Here is a 21,619-nt window from a genome sequence, read left to right on the forward strand (position 1 = left end):
GGCCTTTGTGATTTCTGGTGTATTCAGATGCATATGCAATGTACTCCCCACGGATGTATTTACATGAAGTGGGAGGTATAAAGTACTATGTATACTACTGGTAAAGTAGTAGTACGCACAAGCCCCACAATGGACGCATTGCTGCATACTGGACAGCACATAGCCCGCTCAGCCCAGTAGAAGTCATTGGTGCCGTCACAGAGAAATCTAATCCAAAGTTCTAACTTTTCCATGAAGTTATTATGGCTGTGTGTTTACATCTCATTAATCGCTACATCATTCCAATTCTCTATATGTAAGGCTTCTCTTACAGGGGTCACGCAGATACAGTCGCAGCCCCTGAATCGTAGTAGTCAGAGGAGAATCAGCGGCAATTATTTTAATGAAAGGATTCTTCTCAGTAAACCCGATTCTCGGCCTTTTGTGTCATGTAAAATATTTATGTGCTAAAAGCAGAGACGGACACATGACTACAGACGCTGAGAGCCAGCTTGATGTTATAAGTGGTCCGACAATGAGAACTTCCATAAACATCAATAGAAGATGCCAAGAGGTGACAGAGTAGCAGAATGTTTCTATACGCCAGTGCCTGGATGGCCGCTGAGATTGGTAAGGCCCTGGTGGAGGATCTAGTTCTATGGTAATGGCCTCATTATGGGCAACATCAACAAGACTGTGCAAATAAAAGGTAACTAATGGACCTCTTCAATGAGGATTACAGTGTGAGCACGTCACCGGATAGTCAGAAACCTGCACTGCTCGTACTATCCTTAAAGAGGTTACTTTGGATGGCCTAACCACAGGATAGTTCATTAATAACTGATTGTCGGGGGTCCACTGCCAAAGATCGCCGCCGATCGGCTGATCGCTGGGCCCACTGTCAATGTGATACTGCAGATAATCCTCCCGTGTAAAAGAACCCCAAGGCCTCATTCAGATGTCTGTACTGCAGTATGTGCCCAAGAATCTTGGACGTAACTTGCATCAGACGGCACGCGGATACCGCTCCATGCACCGTCTGATCCGCCAGGACAGCGCACACTGCATTCCTATTCCCATCGGCGATACGGACAAGAATAGAACACGCAGCAAACTTTTTACCCACGGAACATTGGTCCAGATGAAAATTTGCACGTGAATGGCTTTATAGGTTTTAATGAGTTAATGTGCTGTCCGTGAAATACGCGGACAGTACTAGGGCGATAAATATGGCCTCCTAACTAAACCCAGAGGGTACGCTTATACGTAGTGAAATTGGGGTGAAAAATCCGTGCCAAAACTATATTAAAATCTGTACCGTTAGGCTGGGTTCACACGGGGCGGATTTGCAGCGGAAATTAGCCAGCCATGTGGACGAGATTTCTCAGAAATCTCGTCCAGACGGGATGGCGAATCCGGCGCTGAAGCGCGGATTCGCCGGCCGCAGCATGTTAATTTTTTTCTTCTTCCACTGCGGCCGCGCTCCACTCTGTGGGAGCGCCGGTTGCAGCGAAAGAGCAAGCGGCCAGACCGCTTCAAAACCCGCGGCTAAGTGCCGCAGGTTTTGAAGCAACGCTTCCCCGGCGGAAATCTTGCGATTTTTTTGCTGTGGCCAAACCGCGAGATTTCCTGCCGGGAATCCGGCATGTGAGAACCCAGGCTTAGGCCCCTTTACAGAGGGTATTAGTGCACGAGCGATACGCAGAGAATCGGACCTACTGATTTTAATGGGTTAGTTTATATGCACGGATTTTTGCTGTGCAATTCGGCTGCGTAAAAAAAAGCAGTATGCTCTATTTTCTGCGCATTTGCGCACCAAAGGTCCCTATAGAAGCACGCAACACGCTAGGAGATGCGGGATACGATGCGTAATTCTGCTCGGAAAAAAAACACAACTGGAACTCAGACTAATTAGCCATTTAATTTGGCGCGTTTGTTTGCTGATTTACCCAGTGATCGCTCAGCTTATACAGCCAATGGGAACGGCTAAACAGTTTCCCGTTTGAACGAGTAAACGATGTACCTGCTGTATAAAGAGGCTGCCCGAGCGAACGAGCGTAAGGGCGGAGCGCTCGGTGATGGCCACTAACGTGCGCACAGCTTGTCACCCATCGGCGGAACCCCATTATTATCTGTAACCATCATTGTTATCTGCTATCAGACACAACGCCATGTCTGAAGAACAAGTCTATGGGGTAAAACCTATGAGGTAAAGTCTATGAGGTAAAACCTATGAGGTAAAGTCTATGAGGTAAAGTCTATGGGGTAAAACCTATGAGGTAAAGTCTATGGGGTAAAACCTATGAGGTAAAGTCTATGGGGTAAAACCTATGAGGTAAAACCTATGAGATAAAGTCTATGAGGTAAAACCTATGAGGTAAAGTCTATGGGGTAAAGTCTATGGGGTAAAGTCTATGAGGTAAAGTCTATGAGGTAAAACCTATGAGATAAAGTCTATGAGGTAAAACCTATGAGGTAAAGTCTATGAGGTAAAGTCTATGGGGTAAAGTCTATGAGGTAAAGTCTATGAGGTAAAATCTATGAGGTAAAACCTATGAGGTAAAGTCTATGGGGTAAAGTCTATGAGGTAAAGTCTATGAGGTAAAATCTATGAGGTAAAACCTATGAGGTAAAGTCTATGGGGTAAAGTCTATGGGGTAAAACCTATGGGGTAAAGTCTATGAGGTAAAACCTATGAGGTAAAGTCTATGGGGTAAAACCTATGAGGTAAAGTCTATGAGGTAAAACCTATGAGGTAAAACCTATGAGGTAAAGTCTATGGGGTAAAGTCTATGGGGTAAAACCTATGGGGTAAAGTCTATGAGGTAAAACCTATGGGGTAAAGTCTATGGGGTAAAACCTATGGGGTAAAGTCTATGAGGTAAAACCTATGGGGTAAAGTCTATGGGGTAAAACCTATGGGGTAATGTCTATGAGGTAAAGTCTATGTGCTAAAACCTATGAGGTAAAGTCTATGAGGTATAACCTATGAGGTAAAGTCTATGAGGTAAAACCTATGAGGTAAAGTCTATGTGCTAAAACCTATGGGGTAAAGTCTATGTGCTAAAACCTATGGGGTAAAGTCTATGAGGTAAAACCTATGGGGTAAAGTCTATGAGGTATAACCTATGAGGTAAAGTCTATGAGGTATAACCTATGAGGTAAAACCTATGAGGTAAAACCTATGGGGTAATGTCTATGTGCTAAAGCCTATGAGGTAAAGTCTATGTGCTAAAGCCTATGAGGTAAATCCTCAGGAGAAGCCCTGTGCCCACCACAGTTTAGGACCCCAAGGGTGACAACATTTCTCCTCACACATTCTAGTCAGACATGGGGGGGACAACATGGCGGCCGCAGCTTCGTCCTCCCCTCCCGGCAGCTGCTTCGCTTCCGACCCCATTAAAGCTGCAGTATTTTGGGGGTTCTTTATGAGGCAATCCCTTCTAAGTAACGACAGGGGGGATCACACAGTAACCCCCAAAAGCTAACATGCAAATGAGGCGTCGTGGGTGGCGCCCCCGAATGCAAATCGCGCCACTCCTTCCTTGCCGGGGGGGCGCTAGAGAGGAGAGAAAGGGTTAACGAGGGGGATGTGAGGCGAGACTTAAAGGGAACGCACTTTTTTGTATCCCCCCTCTTTTGTTGTCCACTTGTGATCATCATCACAATATATCGATCCGGCCCGACCCCCATTGTCTGCGTGAGACCCCCGCTCCGCCATCCGCTGCCTTTGTCTGCCACAGGTTAACCCGTGCGCTGCCGGCGCACAGAGGTGGGGGCCAGTGCGGCCTTGGCACCATCACCCCCATGCCCCCCCCCCCCCTCCGTGCCATCATGGAGGCTGGCAGCACACAAAGCACGCCGCCCGCAGAGCTCCTACCTCTTGGCGCTGGTGGACAGCAGCTTGGAGTTCTTGCTCATGCTGACTTTGCTCTCCTTCTTCTTGGGGTTGGCGCTGAGCTGCTGGCTGCCCGGCTCCCGGTCTATCTGCTGGCTGGAGGCGGTGGAGGAAGAGGAGCTGCTGCTGGCCCTCGAATCGTCATCCGACATAGCGAGATCACACACACAAGCCTGCAGCGAGAGAGAGGAGGAGGAGGGTGACCAGATGTAATATCCTCCCCCCACCCCAAACACAACAATGTGCTGCCCCCACCCGGTGCCCACAGTGCCACACAACCGGAGGAGGGGAGAGAAGTGTCTGCAAACTAGTCAGTGCCAGGAGGAGGGAAGGAGCGCTGACTACACAGATGTGATCATGGCCACCTACCTGCCACCTCTCTCTACAGATAGGGGGGCACATACTTATCTGGGCATCAGTCAGCAGCTACGGGGTCGCAGATGGCTGCTGACGGGGGACAAGAAGGGAAATGTTGGCCCTTTATAGGGGGATTTACTATAGGCACAGGATCAATAGTTGATCGGCAGGGTCCACCGAGGATCCGCTGCCATAGGCGATCACGGCCGGAAGTGTCATAAAGGCTTTCTATTACACTTCAGCGTCCTCGTTGCAGTCAGACCCGGAAGTGTAATAGAAGGCATCCCTCCCAATGATTTCAGTGACCACCGATGACAATGTCCGACCTTGCTGTTATCATCCGGTTGGACGTCATCATAGGTGATCACAGACGGAAGCGCAATAAAGGCTGCGCTACCAATGAAATCAGTGGGAGGGGTGCCTTCTATAACACTTTTGACCCAGAAATGTAATAGGAGGCATCCCTCCCAATGATTTCAATGGTAGCAAAGCCTTTATTACGCTTCCGGCTGTGATCACCTATGATGATGTTAGCCGGATGATAATAGCGAGGTCGGACATCGTCATCGGTGGTCATTGAAATCATTGGGAGGGATGCATCCTATTACATTTCTGGGTCCTCATTGCGGTCAGAAGTGTAATGGAAGGCATCACTCCCACTGATTTCAAGGACCACCGATGACATTTCTGACCTCGCTGCTATCATCCGGTTGGACGTCATCATAGGTGATCACAGCTGGAAGAGTAATAAAGGCTTTGCTACCATTGAAATCGTTGGGAGAGATGCCTCCTATTACATTTCTGGGTCCGAAGTGTAATAGAAGGCACCCCTCCCACTGATTTCAATGGTAGCAAAGCCTTTATTACGCTTCCGGCTGTGATCACCTATGATGATGTTAGCCGGATGATAACAGCAAGGTCGGACATCATCATCGGTGGTCATTGAAATCATTGGGAGGGATGCATCCTATTACATTTCTGGGTCCTCATTGCGGTCAGAAGTGTAATAGAAGGCATCACTCCCACTGATTTCAAGGACCACCAATGACAATATCCGACCTCGCTGCTATCATCCGGTTGGACGTCATCATAGGTGATCACGGCCGGAAGCGTAATAAAGGCTTTGCTACCATTGAGTTCAGTGGGAGGGATGCCTTCTATTACACTTCTGACCACAATGAGGACCCAGAAATGTAATAGGAGGCATCCCTCCCACTGATTTCAAGGACCACCAATGACGATGTCCGACCTCGCTGTTATCATCCGGCTAGACATCATCATAGGTGATCACAGCTGGAAGAGTAATAAAGGCTTTGCTACCATTGAAATCGTTGGGAGAGATGCCTCCTATTACATTTCTGGGTCTGAAGTGTAATAGAAGGCACCCCTCCCACTGATTTCAATGGTAGCAAAGCCTTTATTACGCTTCCGGCTGTGATCACCTATGATGATGTCTAGCCGGATGATAACAGCGAGGTTGGACATCGTCATCGGTGGTCATTGAAATCATTGGGAGGGATGCATCCTATTACATTTCTGGGTCCTCATTGCGGTCAGAAGTGTAATAGAAGGCATCACTCCCACTGATTTCAAGGACCACAGATGACAATGCCCGACCTCGCTGTTATTATCCGGTTGGATGTCATCATAGGTGATCATAGCCGGATTGAGATCAGTGGGAGGGATGCCTTCTATTACACTTCTGACCACAATGAGGACCCAGAAATGTAATAGGAGGCATCACTCCCAATGATTTCAATGATAGCGAAACCTTTATTACATTTCCGTCCGTGATCACCTATGATGACGTACAAACGGATGATAACAGCAAGGTCAGACATAATCATCAGTTGTCATTGAAACCAGTGGGAGTGATGCCTTCTATTACATTTCTGGGTCCTCACTACGGTCAGAGCTGGAAGTATAATAGGAGGCATCACTCCCAATAATTTCAATAACGATGTCCGACCTCGCTGTGATCATCCGGTTGGACGTCATCATAGGTGATCCCGGCCAGAAGTGTAATATAGGCTCAGCTCCCATCTAAATCATTGGCAGTGATGCCTCCTATTACATTTCTGGGTCCTCATTGCAGTCAGAGCCGGAAGTGTAATAGAAGGTATCCCTCCCTCTGATTTCAATGGGAGTGAATCCTTTATTACACTTTTGGTCCTGCTGAACAACGTCTAGCCCGATGTCATCATTCGGCTGAACGGGATCGTCTGTGATCATGGCCGGAAGTGTAATAAAGGCCGCTTATTACACTTCTGGGCCCTCATAGTGGTCAGAGGTGTAAAAATGAAACATCAATCCCACTGATTTCAATGGGAGCGAAGCCTTTATTACACGTCCAGTCCTGACCAACGATGTCGGCCCGCTGTCATCATCCAGCCAGATGTCATAGTTGGTGATCACGGCCAGAAGTGTAACAAAGGCCTCCTATTACATTTCTGGATCCTCATTACTGTCAGAACCAAAAGTGTAATAGAAGGCATCCCTCCCACTAATTTCAATGCCTTTATTACACTTCTGGCCCTGACTACCAATGACGATGTCCCACCTCGCTGCCCTGTAAGTGGGCCAGAAGATCATCTAAGCAGCAGGTATCCTGAGAGATGGACCTCTACTGATCATCTATTGATGATCTATCCTGAGGGTAAGTCATCAATGGTAAAAGTTCAGAAAACCCCGTTTACTTTCCCATTAAAAGAGTTATTGCACCACCAAAATCATTTCTGCACAGGATAGGTAATAAAAGGGCTGATTGACAAAACCAGTTCCCCTTAATCCCCCTAGCGAGTGGATCAGCAGCCCCCGTGTCTCCACCACTCCATTCACTGTATATAGTAACAGCAGAGAGCTGTGCTCAGCTATCCTCATCAGCCCCATAGAAGTGAATGGCGCTGTGGCACAGATACACAATGCTGCTCCGTTCACCCAAGAGTCTTGTAGTGCCCTCAAATGCCAGCGGACTCCCGCCTCCATGATCAACCATCACCTATCCCGTGGATACATGTGAAATGATTTTGGTGAAATAACCCCCTCAATTATATACAGGAATGGATGTGGAGCAGAGAGGGGTACATAATAAAAAAAATAAAGGAAATTGGGCTATGTTGTCGATTCTTTGTCATGATCCCGCACCATCTCCTCTACCCACTCTTCCAGTACTTGTAGGACATGAGTGGTATAAAACTCTCACTGGTTCTTCACCACTTGTTTGATAATGTTGCTATGATGTAACAAAAGGGGTTCACACAACCCATAGAGAATGGTCCTAAAGTTAAACTGGCCCCATAGGACCCCATAGTAGCTACATGGGGTTCATCAACGGTCCACCCGTGCCCTTAATTTAGTGACCTGATCTTCCATATTTAATGTCAATAAACAGAAATTACGTAATGTCCTTTGTCTTTCAAATTGCTAAAAATTCTATTCGGCTTTGGCCCCTTAACCCATCATATTGGGAGGTCCGCTCTCCGGTAGTTTTTCTTACTAGGCCATGTGCACACAAGTGTATATTAGTTCCGTATTTGGTCTGTGTTTTGTGGACCGGACTGTAATATAGAGCAAATGTAAGTCTACGTATCTATTCATATGGCTGTGTTTTTTAAAAACGCAGCATAATATATTTTTTCCCTTTTTGTTGCCATATTGCTATCGAAGTGCAAAAGGCCACTTGTCCGTGAGTGAGTGCGTTACATGCTCTGCCCCTGATCACATGATGGTGATGTCATCATAGGCCCTGAAGCATAAAACATGCAGATGCTGACAGCAGCCGTGTGCTGACAGGACCTGTGATGATGTCACCGTCATGTTATCAGTTTTTGGGCTCTGACCTCCGCCCCTGATCACATGACGGTGACGTCATCACAAGCACTTCACTTTATTATAAACCTGCTGAGCCAGACAGCAGCCATTTGCTGACAGGAACTGTCATGATATACAAAGAAAAGGGCAGCAATAAATAAGTGCAGGTTTCTCAATCCACAAAAAATGCACTTTGGGTCGAAACATTTTGCATCTTTTCTCACAGAAGAATATTGCTGCCCTTTTCTCTACATATTGGATTACTTGGGACTATTTGGTCCATAGGACCTGGGGCTTTGCATGAACAACCTCACTCAACTGAGTTTATATGGATTGTGCTGCTGATATCTACTGTTCAATAGGAATTAGGGTGATGTCACAGGGTCTTAGCTCCACCCCTGATCACATGACGGTGATGTCATCACACATCCTAAACCAGCAGAGGCCAATAAAAAATGTATGTAGCAGAGCTATGTGTGTGACACTTGTATCCAGCAGTGCTATGTGTGTGTAACAGGTGCATGTAGCAGAGCTGTGTGTGGTTTGTGTGTGTCACGTGCATGTAGCAGTGCTGTGTGTGACATGTGCATGTAGTAGAGCTGTGTGTGACACGCGCATGTAGCAGAGCTGTGTGTGATGAGCATGTAGCACAGCTGTGTGGTGTGTGTGTGACATGCATGTAGCAGATCTGTGTGTGACATGTGCATGTAGCACAGCTGTGTGTGACACGCATGTAGCAAAACTGTGTGTGGTGTGTGTGATGCATGTAGCATAGTTGTGTGTGGTTTATGTGATGTGAATGTAGCAGAACTGTGTGTGGTGTGTGACATGTGCATGTAGCAGAGCTGTCTGTGGTGTGTGACATGTGTATGTACCAGAGCTGTGTGTGTGACCCTCGCATGTAGCAGAGCTGTGTGTGACACGCTCATGTAGCAGAGCTGTGTGTGACGAGCATGTAGCACAGCTGTGTGGTGTGTGTGACGCGCATGTAGCAGAGCTGTGTGTGGTGTGTGTGACGCGCTTGTAGCAGAGCTGTGTGTGGTGTGTGTGACGCGCTTGTAGCAGAGCTGTGTGTGGTGGGTGACATGCGCATTTAGCAGAGCTGTGTGTGACACGTGCTTGTAGTAACGCTATGTGTGGTGTGTGTGACACACATGCAGCAGAACTGTGTGTGGTGTGTTTGTGACACACGCAAGTAGCAGAGCTGTGTGTGGTGTGCGTGACGCACATGTAGCAGAGTTGTGTGTGGTGTATGTGATGCACATGTAGCAGAACTGTGTGTTGTGTATGTGACATGTGCATGTGGCAGAGCTGTGATGTGTGTGACGTGCATGTAGGAGAGCTGTGTGTGGTGTGTGACACGTTATGTAGCAGAGCTGTGTGTGGTATGTGTGAAACCTGCATGTCGCAGAGCTGTGTGTTGTGTATGTGACACGCACATGTAGCAGAGCTGTGTGTGGTGTATGTGACACTCTCATGTCGCAGAGCTGTGTGTGGTCTATGTGACACATGCATGTAGCAGAGCTGTGTGTGATGTATGTGACACACGCATGTCGCAGAGCTGTGTGTGGTATGTGTGACACGCACATGTAGCAGAGCTGTGTGTGGTATGTGTGACACGCGCATGTGGCAGAGCTGTGTGTGGTGTATGTGACACACGCATGTCGCAGAGCTGTGTGTGGTGTATATGACACGCGCATGTCGCAGAGCTGTCTAGATCCAAGATCTGATCCTCTGTTTGATCGAAAAATACAGACAGAAGAGTAGATCCACAAACATCATGCAAGGAGCCTTGTTCCAAGTGATCTGTTTCTGGAACAGCTGGCTGACAACCAATATGGCAGCATTACAGCAGCTCTGGGTGTCTCCCAGGTTTACAAGTGTCCGGAAAACCATCCGCCTGGTTATCTGGTGACATATACCGGACATCCATCACTTGCTCATTAAATAGGCAGATTTATCATTCAGGTGTATGGGAGAGCTTGAGCTATAATGGCATAGAGTTTTGTATTCATCATTACTAAATGAGGTTGTTCCCCAGCGATAGATCCTCCTTAACTGCGGAATTTGGCAAATATAGTTAAAGAAGTTAATTGTTTCCCAGCTACTGTGCTAGCAAAATATAAGCAGTTAAAGTGCTAAGGAGACCTTATTCCAATAGCTGCATGGTAAAGCTATCCGACACTAGGTGTAAACTATGACTTACTGCACATTAGCACCCAGCTGGAGTTGTCATATGGTTAGACGTCCTAATGTGTATGAATCAATGCGTCTGCAGTGCACCAGAAGGTAAAGGTTGCAGGTAGCTGCCAATGTGGGGTTTAACAGTGTCAGGGGACGTATGACCTTCACAGAGATGAATGAAAAGTTTGACGGTCACTCAGTAAAAGTAAGTCGTATCTATTGACTTTAGTGGAAAGTACGTGATAGTCACTTCATTTATTGCATGTCAAAAAAATTGTGTTTTTCAGGCCCCCTTCACACGGGCGTATTTGCACATGCAAAATTTGTGTGCAATCCGCAGCAAATAGAAGCCATTGATTTCAATGTACAGCAAAAGGAAGTAGGTCCAGCGTAGGGTAAAAACTCTTTCTCTTTAATGAAAAATCCAGACAGATATAGAGGAACAGAGAGCATGTGCCTTCTTACATGTTTCAGGCAAGCATGTTGCCCTTAATCCTAGACATAAAGACACATGTGAGTAAGGGCTTATTCACACGTCCATATATCGGCCGGGTTTTAACGCATGGCCGATATACGGTGTTCCTTTCTGCAGAGGGAGGAGGCGGGCTGGGAGCAATGCACTGAGCTTCCGTCCCCTCTCCGCCCCTCACCACGGTTTGCAATGGGAGGGGTGGGACGAGGGCGGAGCTAGGTTTCACCCTCGTCCTGCCCCCTCCCATTGCAAATAGCGTCGAGGAGGCGGGAGCTCAGTGCACTGCTCGCGGCTCGGCACACCTCCTCCCCCTGCAGAAAGGGGCACCATGTATCGGCTGGGCGTAAAAACCTGGCCAATATAGGGACGTGTGAATAAGCCCTAACACATATATCACAATAGATAGCCAATGGGGTACCTGAAACAAAAGCACATGACACTAGAGGCAAAATATAATAACAAAGAAACATATAAAAATAACTAATAGTGCAATAAAAAAGTCAAGTCGGCGGTCTATTCTGTGCGGTTCATAGATTTGCAAAACATGCATCCAAAATGCCTCTCTATCAAGAAGCTTGGGATGATGATCCCCATCCTGTAATTTGGGATGAACTCTTTCAATACCGCAGACTTGTAGCGTTTGTTCACATGCGTGTATTTTTCCTGCACATTTTGTACACACACAAAAAAAACAGCATTTTCCATTTTCCTGCACATTTGTGCACAAAAATTCCCTATAGAGGTCAATGGGGATGCGCAAATGCGTGCAAAATACGCTAGGAGATGCATGAAACACTGCGTGATTGCACAGGAAAAAAACACATCTGGAACTCATTAGACTAATTAGCCATTAAAATCGGTGCGTTTCTGTTGGCTGCGCACAAATACACATGCCTTGTGGGCGCAAAAGTACGGCAAAATATGCAAAGAAGCATCGGTTATTCTCCAAATATGCAGCGTTCAGGTGCGTGCAAATACTCATAGCCTCGTGTGAAAGGGGCCTTGGTGTGCCATTTATAGCACAATATATAATGTATGGCAGATAGGGAAATATTAGGCGATTATATTATGTCAGATATGCTGTTTACCATTCAAACAAGAAATGACACCTGATGTCGGTCTCAGTTCCAGAACTACATATCTCTGCTGAGCTCTTAAACCTTTCACCAAGGACCGCTGGAATCAATAGCAGTTTGCTTGGAAGGTTCTTTGAATGTTTTTAGTTACAGAAATCTATGAGCGGTAGTAAAGATATAAAAAGGGATTTTCTGACTCCTAATAAAAATCTTCCAATGGCCTGGAAATAGCAAAAAAAAACAAAACTAATTTTTAATATACTAATTTTTTCATCCCAATAACTGTCCTCTCCTCCTACTTGTTCCTGCATCACAGTGCAATAAAGTGTTATCCGGTACCACGTCACAGTATGTCACTATGGAAGGCACATCATCATAGCTGCACAGTAGTCATGATGTGTTGTAAGAGGGGTATGGCTTATGTTAAATGTTTTACTGTGTTCATCTGGTTGGTACATGTTTGGAACTGTGACTATAAGGGGGACGGGAATGAGGAGGTCTTTCTGAACAAGAAGACAAGACGCGGGGCACTCTGTGCTGCTATGCTGCTGAGTGAGGATACTCCCTGTTGTGAGAAACTGCAGTGTTCAGAAACAGCACTATGGACTTGAGCTTCATAAAACCCAATAAATAGAAAATTACTTGTGCCTGAACATATTTGACAGCCGGGGAATGACTTTAAGGACTTTTCTTCAATAGTACTGTTGGCTTTAGCTTGTTTATTAAATTGCTATGCCATCCATGTCAGAGTCCAAAGTTTTTGAAAGTTATCATCAACTCCTCTGAGCCACCATAACCTCATAAAGCTATTTTTGAAGTTAGCCCTTCATCAAACTGGCCTGGATGGAACCCAGACATGAAGCCTTGCTGGTGCCAGCAATCAATTATGTGGACCCGGAGGCAATGGTCACCCTACAGGAATTAGGCCTAGCACGTGTCTCCCGCCTCCCAACCGGTCTGTCTCTCTCCTCCAGTGAACCCTTCCACTCTGGAATCAGTGGTGGTTCAAGATCGTTAATTATACGTAGTCAGTTCCACTTTACAGAGGATGTAGGGCTGTATTTATATGGTTGCTTGCGATATCGGTCAGTGAATAGCTGTCCGTTTTTTCAATCAATTACCCTGCAATTCTGATGCATGTCCAATGCATTTTTGCATTAAAAACATGCGACTTGCAGCAGATCTACTTACGTTTTTCATGCAAATAGTTCTAATGGTAAAATGCTAGAAAAACACATCACACTCCCATGCAAATCACAGGATGCAAGTACGATGTGTTTTTTTTCCCCACGCTCCCATACAGAATAATGGGCAATTCTTGAATAAGACTCACCCAAAAATAAAGCATGCTGCGATTTTTCAATTAGTCCGAGAGAAAAACCACTCGTGTCTAAATCTATTGAAATCAATGGCTTCTTTTCCCATGCGAGTTTTGTCCATGTCGCAATCGGATGGAACTCGTGCCAGAAAATCGCCCGTGTAATACAGCCTGACAGTCCTCTGTAAACATCTGCTCATACCGAGCTTTGCAGTCATCCGGGCAGTCCTCTTGACAGCTTTACCTATGCGACTGTGTGTGCAAGTAAGCACCTGTTCACATCTCGCTTTCATCTCCACTGCCGGTTTCTTTCACTGGCTTCCTTTTAGGAAACGTGTTCCTTTCCAGCATTTGGAGCTGAATATAATACCGTGGTCCACTACACTATTCCTTCCAGCTCAGAATGCCAAAAACGTAAAGGGAACCTGTCACATCCTCTGAAGTCCGCTCCCAGCACAAAAATCTTTTTCAAGTGCCAAGTCTATGGGAGAGCGCACAGGCATGGCACTGAAAAGAGGGCGCCTGGCGCGGAGTTTGAAAAGCCGGCGCAGGGGAAGAAATTCCCCTCATTCAGGCACAACTACGCTCCATGCCGCCGAGCGTCGTTACGCCTATGGTAGTGTGTTTGAGCCCTAAAAGCTAATGTTTCTGCTATAAGGGTCCATGTGCATCATATTTCTAGATGCATTGACATGGATTGGCTGTCCATATATTGTGGACTCCTAGGCACTCTGTATGGGTCCTGCAAAAGGCTCCATGTTCTCTCCCAGAAGCAATCAGATGTGGCATGCATATGAATCCTTGAAAAAAAAAAAAAAACACTCCATGCGTTGGAGGCGTGAGGATGAATAGTATGGGCCCATAGTAATCTAACACAGGTCTATAATACAGCAGTGTGAAGCCTAGGGGCTTATTCACATAAGCGATATTCTCGTGCGAGTTTATTGCAATGCGCACAAAAATCGCACAAATATGAAATCCATTCTTTTGAATAGACTTATTCACACAAGCAATTTTTCTTTGGGTGTTCCTGCAGAACGCCTCACTCAGTGTTTTCAATGGAACCCTGAAATACATCGAATGGCACTCGCATGCCATGTGATGTGCATTGAGTGCATGTGATGTTTCCTATTGAAATCAATGGGAAACACTTGTGATCCTTCGATGCATGTGAAATGCGTGCCTGAGGATGCTATTTCACAGAAGTGATGGAAGGCGGTCTTGAATCAAAAAAATGCCTCCCATCGGCGTAAAAAACACTCATTGACAAGCGCGATTTCGAGACGAGATACTTGGCCCGATAACAGTGATCACTTGACACATTTTTTTACGCATGTATGCTAAAGCTTACACCATGGAATTGATCATTTTGCCATTGTACACAGTGACTGTAGGCCATTTTACCCACAACAATTATCGCTCATAATCCGCTCAAAAGCCATCTTTTGAGCAATAATTGTTGCGTGTAAATGTGTGCCCATTGTGTACTTTTCGTCCATCGCTGAGTTCAGTTTAGCATAAAATCCATTGGGACTGATAAGATGGACCGCACGTCGAGTTCTCCTCGGGCAGCGCTGATAACATTCTTTCAGCCGCTGTCCCACTGGAGAATAATAGCGATGTATTTAGAGAACAGACCACCCGCTGTTCTCTAAATACACGCAAATGAGGCAAGTTAGCTTCTAATGGGGTGATTAGCCCATTAGTAGCTAATGCAAAATGATCGCTCAAAACTGTCAGTTTTTGATGAATTTTGAGCGATCGTCTCTGTGTGTAAATGGACCTTATCCCTTGGATTTATAATTTGCTTTATGATTGGGAGAAACAAACATATCATGTGCCAAAAACTGGTCCATGCAATCTCTTCCAACTATTATAAGGGTGACTGATCAGTGGTTTAAAAAGATCATGCAGGCAGGACCTCGTGCACACTTCCATCAGGATGATCTTCACTGCTCGCCAGGAAGAAACGCCTCCTTGCCGGGTGAGGGTTTTACACTGGAGGATGTGAGAATAAATCAGTTCATACATAAAGGCTAAGCATCAATAAAGTTTATTTAAAGTGATAAAGAGTGGAAAAAACATACAAGATATCAAAAGATAGCATCAAAACAGACATAAAAACAGAGTATATCAAAAGATATCATCAAAAGAGACATATGAGATCAAAGGATACAAACAGTATATCAACAAGATACAGAAGAGTGATACAATGTTACACTCAGCATTCATGATAAGCAGTTAGCAATCTGACAAGAGAATATGTTGATTCATCGCTCAGAGGTCGAAAGTAGACTTATATTATATATTTTAATATATTATAGTAGACTATAAGTAGATTTATATTACAGTTCTATGATAGGCTCTACTTAACCCTTTAATGCTGCAGAGCGTACATTTACGTCCTGCAGCATTAGGGTATGTATGAAGGGAGATCCCCCTTATACACCGCAGGCGCCGGCTGTTTCTAAGGCTGCCTGTCCACGGGCGTTTTTGGATTGCGTTTCCCGCGCACGGATTATCACCGTGATTATCACCACCGATTTGCTATGAAAAGCGCAGCCCCTCTGTCCACGAGTGGAGAATCGCTATGATTCTCCGTGGTCAGCCTATCTGTCAGATAGGCTGACCGCAGAGATCCATCTGCAGGCTCCTGCTCCCAGGCGGCGGCTCCTGCGGCAGAGATACCACAACACCTGTTAACAGGCAGCCTTACAGCGGACACCCAGCAGCAACAACTCCGATCAGCTGACAGCTGATTAGAGCTATTAACCCTTTAAATGTTGCTGTCATATCTGACAGCGGCATTTAAATCCCCTGAATGATGCTGGATTTCAATCGCGCATGTCCTATTATTTTAGGTGTGATTTTTTTTTTTTAACGCCCTTAAAATTCTCCCATCTGAACATTTTCATAGGAATCCATTGGTTCTACTAGCCATGATTTTTTTGGGGCGGTTAATACGGTGTGCATCTCACGCTCATGTGAATGAGGCCTCATACGGGCAGATTTAATTTGCAGATTCCGGATTTGGTGTCAGCGCGTATGATCTAAGGTAATATGCAGGCATTGAAAGGCATGGACGTTCGCAATTCCCTCAGACATGCGGGTCAGAATTGTGGATTCTGCAAGCGGAAGAAAAATCGCAGCATTCTCTATTTTAGTGTGGATTACATGCATATGGTGTTCATTGAAGTCAATGGATATGAGTGTTCTGTCGCCCGTAATCAATTACCATTGAAATGACCTCGCTTTTTCATAGGAGAATAGATAGAAAAGCTGGAACGCCGGCTGGAGAAGAGCAAGATATCTTTCTTCTGCGTGGATAATACGCTGTGCATATGCGTACATCCACATGGAAAAACGATCATATCTGCACATATTATTCGCATTACTTAACACGATGTATCACATATCTTCCGCTGCAGAAATCTGCATGTGGAATCTGACTTGTTCGTGTAAGCTTGGTCTAAGAGTATGTTCACACGTAGGGGAAAATTCTGCATTCCTGTGTCAAAATCCACACCATTGGTTTGGATTTAACTGGTATTCAGCCGCAGATACACGCAGATCGCCCTGCCATAACTTTTATGCTAACATGATTCAATGAAAACACATTCCAAGTGTGTTTTGTTGTCCTTTCTCTTCATACATTGTCCCTTGCAAACGGGTCTCGTACAATGCAGTTTTTAACTTGTTACAAAGTATCAGTGTGGTTAAATGTTTTTACAGATTCTCCTGTGAGATCAAGGGTTAATCACACCTACTGCACTATACAAAGCCTGGGTGTGGGGAAACAGTGCTGTGTGGGAACCATAGGAGGTGACAGTTATTACAGAGACATTCTCATCCTAATTCTGTAATTATACTGGGACAGTTCTGATATTTACATATTAATGGGATTTTTTTAAGGGAATGTTTGTTATGCTGAAGAATAAAACATCAAAACGTTGTCAGAGTGATACAACAGATTTATGAAACATAGCAATGTACGGAATACAAAGATACTGTAGCAAAGAATATGTAAATTAGCTCTTAGCCTTCATTAGTAGTTTTTCCTTTTTTTTTTTTACTAGAAAACCGAGAGAGAACGACACATATTACCTGTGCTCCAAGAAAAATGTTTTTATCTTTTCTGGACACGTTTTTTTGTATTTCTTGGGGCGCATTCACACTGGCGAGAAAATCTGGCCAATTTCCTCTCGCTGCGAGAGCGAGTGAAAACGCATGATTATGAAATCAATAAATTTCAATGGTTTCAATCTCATTTGCGATGTTTTCACTCCTGCAACCACCATAACTCCCAGCATGCCCGCTGTCTTGGGGTTATATTCGACCCCAATCTCCCCTTTACCCCCTATATCCAATCTGTCACCTGAACGTGTCACCTACACCTCAAGAACAGCGTAAAAATCCGCCCCTTTCTCACCATGGACGCGCTAAAAATGCTTACTGTTGCCCTCACTCATGCAACTCGCTGCTGATCGGCCTTCCCCCGCATCAGACTCTCCCCTTTCCAATTCATCATGAATTTGGCAGCCAAGCTGATCTTCCTGTCCAGCCGCTACTCAGACGCCTCTACCCTGTGTCGGTCACTGCAATGGCTGCCTGTTAAATACAGAATTCAATTCAAACTCACTACCCTCATCCACATTGTTCTCCACAGCACCACGCCGCCCTACATTGCATCCCTCATCTCAATCTACCACCCAGCCCGTATCTCTGATTTCACTAGCAGAGCAGATTAGGTGACCCTTTAATTTGAACCTCTCATTCCCGTCTCCAAGACTTCTCCAGAGCAGCACCTGTCCTCTGGAACGCGCTACCCAAAACTATCCGGCCAATCCCTGACACACAAAACTTCAACCGCACTCTAAAAATGCACCTCTTCAGGGAGGTATACCATATCCCCTAAACCAAACCCCTCTGTACTCCACCTGATAACATGCTCCCTGTCCTACTGACTGCAATCCCTGCTAGGCGCAAACAACCGCCCCCTGCAGTCATACCAATTCAGCCACCAAAGGCTTAAAGTCTTAATGCCTGACCATTGTTTATGTGTATAGCATCGCTCACTCTCCACCTCGCCATACCGTGCACATCTCCACCCCCTTTACCTTCTGTATTACCCCCTTATTTGTAGTATGTAAGCTCGTGGGAGCAGGACCCTCACCCCTACTGTTTCCATCAATCTTTTAGTACATGTAACCGTGGTTTTTGTATTTGTTTTTTGTATCTGTGCTCCCCTGTTTTGTAAGCGCTATATAAAGAAAGATTATTATTATCAAGTCCCAAGCTTTAGCAGCAGTTTCTCGTCCATTCACACGAGTGGCTGCGGCGTATTAGCGAAAAAATACGCTGCTGCATGGAAATCCCTCGGTCTGCAAAAAATCATCGGAATGACTATTAATGCCTAAATAGAGCCAACTGTCTTCTTTTCCTGGCATTGGGCACTGCTAAACTCCCTCCCCCTCTCTTTTTTTCAGCCAGACGACTATGGGGGCCTCCAGCGCAACTTGGCAAAAGATAGGGCAAGACCTATCTCTTCACGCACCGTATAAATTCGGTTGCCGATGTACTATTATTCCTGGCATGATTTTTTTTACATAGTTAAAATTTGCTCATCTGAATTAATATATTGGAAACCAATGCTTCAGATGGGCGCGGTTTTTTAACTTGGCTAAATTAGCCTCGTATATAGGGTTGTGTGAATAAAGCCACAAGATAATCGCCTGAGATATCTTTTGAATTGGGTCATACACATGAGTGATGTTTTCCTGCATGGCACTGCGATGCAATGCAGGAACCAAATCACAACATGTTCTACCTAGCTGCGGGATCTCGCATCGCAGCACCCAATATTCCCAATGGCGCCGGCAGCAGCACTGCAAGGTCTCCCATTGAAAACAACGGGAGAAACTCCGCCATCCTCTGCCGAGGGCCGGGATTCTTGGTCCCATATCACACTTGCCACTGTGAAGTTAAACTAAGTCACTTATTTCTTTTATGCACGCCAGTGTTCTTACTCGCTTTGCTCCACCCCCATCCCGCCCCTCCTATTGCAAATAGTGGCAAGGGGCAAGGAAGGGGCGGGAGCTCAGTTCCTGCTCCTGGCTTTTCCATCCTCCCACCCCCCCTGCAGACAAGGACACCGTATATTGGCTCGGCGTGAAAACCGAGCCGATATACGGTCGTCTAACTAAGCCCTAAATGTGAGCCAACGACTGAATGACAAACAGGAATTGTTCGCTTCTTGTTTAGTTTCAATCATTGTTGGCTCGTTCACTTGTCATTCCCTTTTAAACAGCGCCCATTCAGGGTGCCTTCACACTTGCGAAAAAATCACGCAATGCGAGCATGAGTGGGAGCAGAAAATTATGAAACCAATGATTTTCAATGGTTTCATTCCCATTTGCAATGTTTTCACTAATGCGATCTGAAGTGAAAAACAAATCGCAGCATGTCCTATATTTCTAAGGGCTTCTACCCACTAGCGTTTTTCTTACCGCTGCAATATCGCAGCGTTTTTTTTCAATGGGACTTTCTAATGCTAAAATCTCATCGCACAAAATTCGCAAAAGCACAAGCTTGCGATTTTAACATTAGAAAGTCCCATTGAAAAAAACGCAGCGATATCGCAGCGTTAAAAAAAAACAAAAACGCTAGTGCGTAGAAGCCGTAAGCTTTGTGATTGTTTTTATCTCCCATGTTTTCCTATGGAGCCTCCTTTTTATCACATCACAATGCACGAACTTGTGATTTTCGTGCAATACGATGCGTTTTTAACATTGGAAAAGCCCTATTGACTTTCATGCGAAAAAAAATCATTGGCGGCAGCGATGCAATGCGAGAGTTTTCCCAAGAAAAAACGTCACTGACGCTCAAATATCGAAAGCACAAAGATGCGATTTTCTCACAGCAAAATCGCTAGTGTGAAGGAGCCCTCAGTGTTTTACATACAAATGTATGCAACTAAGGAAGATGGGACAATACCTCTGCAGCGCCACCTATTGGATGGCAGCATTCCTTTAAATGAACATACAACTCTTTAACAAGTCTGTAAAATAATGATTGGGAATAGGAAACCAAGCCAGAAAACCATACACAGACAGCTGTTTCGGGGGATTTTCCCGCTCATCAGTGTACAATAGGTTTCTGGCTTGGCTGGTGAGAGGCTTGTGATGTGGGTGAAGAGGCTTGTGTGTGGAGACACCTATGGAGTGAAAGGATCGGGGAGGGAGGGGGTGGCATGGTCTCTTCCCAAGGAGACTACCCGGAAGATGTGTGAGAAGACACCCGAGAGGTGAGTGAGGAGACATATATGGCCATGCACGCTCCTCTGGGTAATTTATGCAAATAAGGAAGATGAAACAATACCTCTACAGTGTCACTTATTGTTTCACAGACTGGTTAAAGAGCCGTACATTGATTTGAAGAAATACTGCCAACCATTAGGTGGCGCTGCAGAGGGATTGTTCCATCTTCCTTATTTGCACAAATTACCCAGAGGAGCATGCATGGCCATATAAGTCTCCTCACTCACTTCTCAGGTGTCTTCTCACACCCCTTCTGAGTGCTCGCCTTGTAGAGAGATGATGACTCTCTGACCCCCTCACCCCCTAGGTGTCTCAACACACTTTTTGGGTGTTCCCCCAAGGAGAGACGACACCCCTGTTTACCCTCATGGGAATGTTAACACTAAATGAGAAGTGGACGATTCTCGATGAGGAATCTGCCTTTCTAAACAGGCTGCATGAGCATGAACTAGCTGATGATGATGATGATGATGTCACCAGCTCGTTTGTTCATGCAAAGGCGAATTAAAGGAGCATTAGGGAGGGGGCTGTGTTATCCACTGCTAATTATATTGCAGAGACAGATTTTGCTAGGCAGTATCTGTAACAGGAATGTAAAACAGCTGATAAGACAGCACCTCCCTCCATACACAGATAACACAGCTCCCTCCCTTAAGAGCCATTTACATAGGATGATTATCGCAGCATAGAACCAGCATTGGATCGCGGGCTTCTCGTTCCGTGTAAATGCTCTCCGCTCAGATCTTCACATAGAAGCGTAGAGAAAGAAGCCTGCGATCCGGCTGTGTTCTCTGCCTGTCTAAACTCTGTGCACGAGCGCTAACGACCTTAGTAGTGATGTCAGCACTTGTGCTGTCTAAGGCCTCATCCACGCAAGCGTGTGCGTGTTCAAACTGGCCGCACGTGGCTGTAAATTGCAATAATGAAGAATATCTGTGATCGAGACCTGCGATTAATTAGCGTTTTATCGTCCATTTACATGGGTATATCACAGGAAAAAACTCTGCATCATGGAATGGTTAAATAGAGAGAGCTGTCTTCTTTCCTGAGGGCCGGATGCAGGTAAACTCCCTTCCCCTCCCTTTATTTTCAGCTCCCATAGAAGTCAATGGGAGCCTCCAGTGTTTTTCATCAACAGATAGGTCAAGACCTATCTTTTGACGCAGTGTGAAAAATCGGCGACTGAAAGCAGTTGGCGATTCGACGATT

The 21,619-nt window shown here is 45.5% G+C and overlaps 1 protein-coding gene across 1 annotated transcript in view; it reads right to left on the reverse strand.

Moving 5' to 3' along the window:
- Window positions 1-4,099, reverse strand: part of UBE2E1 (ubiquitin conjugating enzyme E2 E1) — a 45,544-nt gene extending 41,445 nt beyond the window's left edge. Inside the window, exon 1 of the mRNA XM_066584570.1 lies at window positions 3,860-4,099. Within this exon, the coding sequence (XP_066440667.1) occupies window positions 3,860-4,029 (170 nt within the window). The 5' untranslated portion in view covers window positions 4,030-4,099. The remainder of the gene's footprint in view (window positions 1-3,859) is intronic.
- Between the last annotated feature and the right edge of the window lie 17,520 nt (window positions 4,100-21,619).

Source organism: Eleutherodactylus coqui, chromosome 12 (genome assembly GCF_035609145.1).
Source record: "Eleutherodactylus coqui strain aEleCoq1 chromosome 12, aEleCoq1.hap1, whole genome shotgun sequence".
NCBI classification, from domain to species: Eukaryota; Metazoa; Chordata; class Amphibia; order Anura; family Eleutherodactylidae; genus Eleutherodactylus; species Eleutherodactylus coqui.